Source organism: Dipodomys ordii, unplaced genomic scaffold (assembly GCF_000151885.1).
Source record: "Dipodomys ordii isolate 6190 unplaced genomic scaffold, Dord_2.0 Scaffold52, whole genome shotgun sequence".
Taxonomy (NCBI): Eukaryota; Metazoa; Chordata; class Mammalia; order Rodentia; family Heteromyidae; genus Dipodomys; species Dipodomys ordii.
The window spans coordinates 12,369,190-12,374,325 of NW_012267268.1; the positions used below are offsets into that span (position 1 = coordinate 12,369,190).

At 44.3% G+C, this 5,136-nt stretch overlaps 1 protein-coding gene across 1 annotated transcript in view; it reads right to left on the reverse strand.

Moving 5' to 3' along the window:
• Nucleotides 1-718: 718 nt before the first annotated feature.
• Nucleotides 719-5,136, reverse strand: part of Ercc3 (excision repair cross-complementation group 3) — a 35,724-nt gene continuing 31,306 nt past the window's right edge. Inside the window, exons 14-15 of the mRNA XM_013020702.1 lie at nt 2,627-2,779; nt 719-1,169 (exon numbers count right to left, since the gene is read on the reverse strand). Coding sequence (XP_012876156.1) covers nt 1,038-1,169; nt 2,627-2,779 — 285 coding nt within the window. The 3' untranslated portion in view covers nt 719-1,037. The remainder of the gene's footprint in view (nt 1,170-2,626; nt 2,780-5,136) is intronic.

Below are 5,136 nucleotides of genomic sequence, written 5' to 3' on the forward strand. Positions count from 1 at the left end.
GGAACCACTTTATTAAAGTGTAATTCACAGAACTAGTGTCTAATGAAATATGTATTAAGCTGGGCACAAGTGACTCACACCTATAATCCTAGCTTCTCAGGAGGCTAAAACCCACAGAATCCCAGTTCGAAGCCAGCCCAAAGAGAAAAGTCTGAAACCCGATCTCCAAAATAACCAGTAAAAAGATGACCCAGAGGTGTGGCTCAACTGGCATGGAGAAAAAAGGAAAATAATAAAGGAATTAGTTATTAAAGATCTAAGGATTCATATTATAATAGGAAGCCAGCTACCAGCAGTATCTAAGTGGGGAGAGATGAGATGGTCTCTCAGAGATGAACCAGCAGGAGCTATGTGTACAGTCCATTTCCCAAAGAGGTGATGTAAGCATGCTGGAAGGCCTGCACACAGTGGACATCTATCTACCACTGACCAGCCTATGAAGGGGAAGGGAATCTGCAGAAACCAAAGCCCAACCTGAACCCACAAGAAATAACCCCTGCCAATTGCCCAAGCTCTCCCCTCCATCTGGACCTCCAGTCTCCAAGCTTCCAGGCTGCTCCCCATCCACTGTTCTTCCATCTTGCCATGGGTCTCCACAAAAGCTCCATTTTACTGCTTTGGCTCTGCTATAAGTAGAAACTTTATAGAGCCTGGTTACATAGTCATAACTAATATCTGTAATAAGTCATTAAAAAAACAACTTCTGTAACAAAGGATGCCCAGGTGCTCCATTTTTATTTAGAACATCAAGATAAATATGCCTTAAATAGTACAAATCTTTACATACAGGATTCATTCTCCCACAACTCTTAAAAGACTAAAAAAATACTTTAGCCTTCTACCTTAAAGCCTGAGAAGCCTATGAAGGCTGAACCAAACTCCAATGCTGATTTTCTGCAACACAGTCACAGTCAGATTTGGTTTGGCCAAGGCTACAGGAAAGTATGCCGTTCCAGACAGAATCTGTTACACTGAGAAATCCTTTCACATAGCTGGTGCCAAGCAGCCACTCTTCAATGGAGCAATAGGAAGGAGAGTCACTTCCTAAAGCGCTTGAAGAGCGGGTGCACGTGTTTAGTTGAAGCCTTGCTCCTTGAGGAGTGATACTCCATGTACACAGTGTCATCTGCCCCAGACATGGAGCTCATGGTGCCAAAGCGCCGAGACACCTGCCGGGAGGGGGGGAGAACCCAGACCAGTTAATCTTCAAAAAGAAAAAAGACCCTTTGTAACACTTATGATTTTACTCAATGTATTTTATTACTTTACAAAGGGTCACTGACCACTTACTATATGTCATCACTGTTCTAAGCATCTTACATATATCACCCAAGTCTAACCCTTACAACTATAACCCTCACTTTACAGAAGAGAAAATTGAGGCTCAAAGAGGTTAAGTAACTTGACCAAGATCACAGCTTTTCAGGAAATGGCATTTAAACACAGCCTCAAGACTCAGTTCTTAAGAGAATGCTACATTGCCTCTTTTAATGACAATGTCTAAATGAAGTGCTGAAGATAGAATGACCATGGGGTCTTATTAAAAGTAGAAAAACCCTTCACCACTGAGCTACATCCCCAGTCCCAGTGAAGTCGTTTTCTGGTGTTGTTTTTTTGTGTTGCTCTTAGGACTTGAACTCAGGATCTAGGCACTATCCCTGAGCTTTCATGCTCAAGGCCAGGATTCTACCACTTGAACCACAGCTCCACTTCCAGATTTTTGGGTGCTTAGAGATAAGAGTCTCATGGACTTTCCTGCTTGGGCTGGCTTCAAACCATGCTCCTCAGATGTCAGCCTCCTTAGGAGCCAGAGGGAGTTAGGCAATTCCCTGGGCTTCAAAGCAGACTGTCTATCTCCAGCAGGTCTCGGCTAGAGGGAGGAGAGTACCTGCCCAAGTGATAGCTGCTCCTTCCTTGCCTTGCCTTCTTCCAGCCACTGCTTACCTTTAATTCCAACTGAATTTCAAAAGTACCTGACTAAACAGCACTTTTCTCCTTGAAGGTGGTAAGAATTCCCATAATGAGGCTCTCAAAATTAATTATACCATATACATTTACCTGTAATTTAACAAGTACCCAGTAAGTATGACTAAAATACTATTTCCAGAGGACTATAAATTTTTCCCAAAATAAGAATTGAAGTTACTCAGACCCATCCTACAGGATGGAAGATTTGCTGTATCACTAAGGAGGGAACCAGAGGCAAGCTGACCTGCCCAAAGTCAACAATGGCAGCTACTGGGCTGTCACATAACATCTTCTGCACCAGCGGCCTGCTAGAGAGAGGCTGGGATTACCTTTATGCCATGCTGGTTCCAACATCAAGATACTAAGAAATACTAATGGCAGACTATCAAATGATTAAATAGGAGACCAGCTGCAGTCACTGGAAGCCCAGTTGTGTTTAACCAGATGTATACAAGAAGAAACATGCCAAAAGGTTAACATGGGCTATTTCATTACTCTCTTCTCCGTATAATCTTGTTTTCCAAAACTCACATAGCTCTTCAGAGAAAGTATATGTGTGTATGCATGTGCATGAGTACCTGTGTGTCTGTCTGTTTAAAAGGGCCTTCAGGATCCTTCAGGAGCAATGCTACCTCCAGCCTTACCCACACACACGTACCTGACTGGACTTGGAGCCAAATTCTCCTGCTACCACCTCCTCTTCAGCATCCAGATCACTGGCTGCCAGGACTTTCTGTAGGAGCTGCTGCTGCTCCTCTTTTGTGGAAAATGCCAACTCTTCCTCCTCCATGCCAGCAAGCTTGGTGATCACCTGCAAACCCAACAACAGGTGTGTCCCCTTTTGTTCACTCTCCCATGGCCTTACTCTATCCTTTCCTGGGTCCACTTACTGTGGCCATGCTAGCCCAGCTGGCCAACAATAGAGAACTCCTGTCTGGAATTCCACAGACCAGTGTCAAAGCCACCTTCAATGGGAAACTTGCCTAATGATTCAAAATCACTGCCTAATGTTCTCTGAATCAAAGAATTGCAAAGGAATGTACTCCCAACAGACAGCATTTAATGATCACAGGTAGAAGAGCATCAGAAATCTCAGTGATTGTAAGACACATCATTTTCTCATCATACACCATAAAAAAGGGAGGGGGGGATGCAAAGATGCATGCAGGCTGAGCCCTTTGACCAAGGTTCCTCCACCTGACTGCTCAGCCCTCTGGGCTTCTGTAAGGAGTTAGCATTTTCCTAAGGATAGGATGTCAAGAGTTTTAATTCAGCAGGGATACTCATTAGACACTATAAAACTTGGGGAGGGAGGGAGTTTGGGAGGGAAAAGAATGGGAGAAAATGAGAGGAAGAGGTGACACTGTTCAAAAAGAAATATACTCATTACCTGACCTATGTACTGTAACCCTTTTGTACCTCACCTTTATAATAATTTCCAAGAAGGTTATTGGCCAGATTTTCTTTTATAATGCAAGGTGACAACATGGGATGATTAGGTAAGGAAACTTTCCCACCCCAATTCTCCTTATAAGGTTGATATGGAATGATTAGGTAAAGGAACTTTCCCAACCCAATTCTCCTTATAAGGTTGATAAAGGAAAGTTGCTATAAGTAAGAACTGAATGAGACTTGTAGGGATCCAGGCTTCTAGAAAATAGAGAATAGGACACCTTTGCCTTGGCCCAACAACTCCAGAGTCAAGACCCTGGAAACTTAGCAAGGGCTACTCTGGGCAAACATAGCTGGGCTGACACAGATGCTATGCATACATGGGCCTTTCTGTCAGGCTAGCCTTTCAAAAATCCTCTTGCCCTGTGCCTCTGCTGAGACCCAGAAGTGTGAGTGCAGTATAGATACGGGCCGCATAGATTTGGATGGATGGGAAAGGTTATGATGCAAGACCTCCAAAACAACACCTCAAAACCCAGGTATCTACAAGTTCTGAAAAAGTGTCACTGACTGATAAAAGAACAGAGGCCAGACAACCCCACATCCTCTGTATCAGATTAATAATGGAAACGGTCGTCAATGCACAAAGAAGCACAAAAGAAAATTCATTTGAAGAGGCAGTCTGTTGCTGTTGTCAAACCAACAATCAGGAAAGCTGGGGCTGGAGGGCAGCTCACTGGCAAAGTGCTTAACTAGTGTTTCTAGTGTTTGCAAGGCCCTGGGTTCCATCCCCAGCACTGCAAATGTATGTGTGCACACACATGTGCATGCACGCACACACACACACACACACACACACACACACACACACACACACACACACACACACACACACACACCAGTGATGTCCTGTTAGTAGACCATAGGGAAGATTTTTGTCCCTGCTTCCACAGCTCCCCATCTACTTTCAAATTATGACACACACTAATGGTCACAGGACCTTAGTACCTTGGTACGTCACACCTGCCAGGCTAGCACAGTCCTGACCAATGGCTAGCACCTGTCCCCTGCAGGATACTCAGACAAATGAGTTTTAAGCAAGGCCTCTAATCCCCTATGTGTCTGCTTGAAGTTTGTCTCAGGCTGGTGCCTGATTTCTTCTGGAGGCCAGAGACCCAAAGAGGCCTTAGTTGTGATCTGAATGAAGACCAGATACATACCTTAAAGCTATAACCTTGATCTACCAAGAATCTCTGCCGCTTGGTAGAATATGCCATTTCCTGAGTGTCCTGGGAAACCAGTGAGTAGAAGAAGGCATTGTACTCCTCTGCAACCATGCCTGCAGGGAGAAGGGGAGAGAAGGCAGGAAAAGATCACACCAGCTGTTAGAACACCAGGAGCTAAGCGTCGCCATGGGAACTCTCAGCAGTCAGGAAATAACCACAGACTTCACGAAAATGAAAGCTTTCCTTGCTTTTAAGACCATTAAAAGCAACAATGGCTCATGCCTGTAATCCTACCTATGTAGGAGGCTGAGATCTGAGGCTCAAGATTCAAAGCCTGCCCAGCAAGACAAATCAAAGAGACTCTATTTCAAATTACCCAGCAAAAATTCAGGAGTGAGTATATGGCTCAAGTGATAGAGCACCAGCCTTGAGCAAAAAAGCTAAGCAAAAGCATAAGGCCCTGAGTTCAAGCCCAAGTACCAATACCCCCACCCCCCCAAAAAAAGTAAAAAAGTAAAAAGAAGGGCTGGGAAGGTGGCTCAGTGGTAAA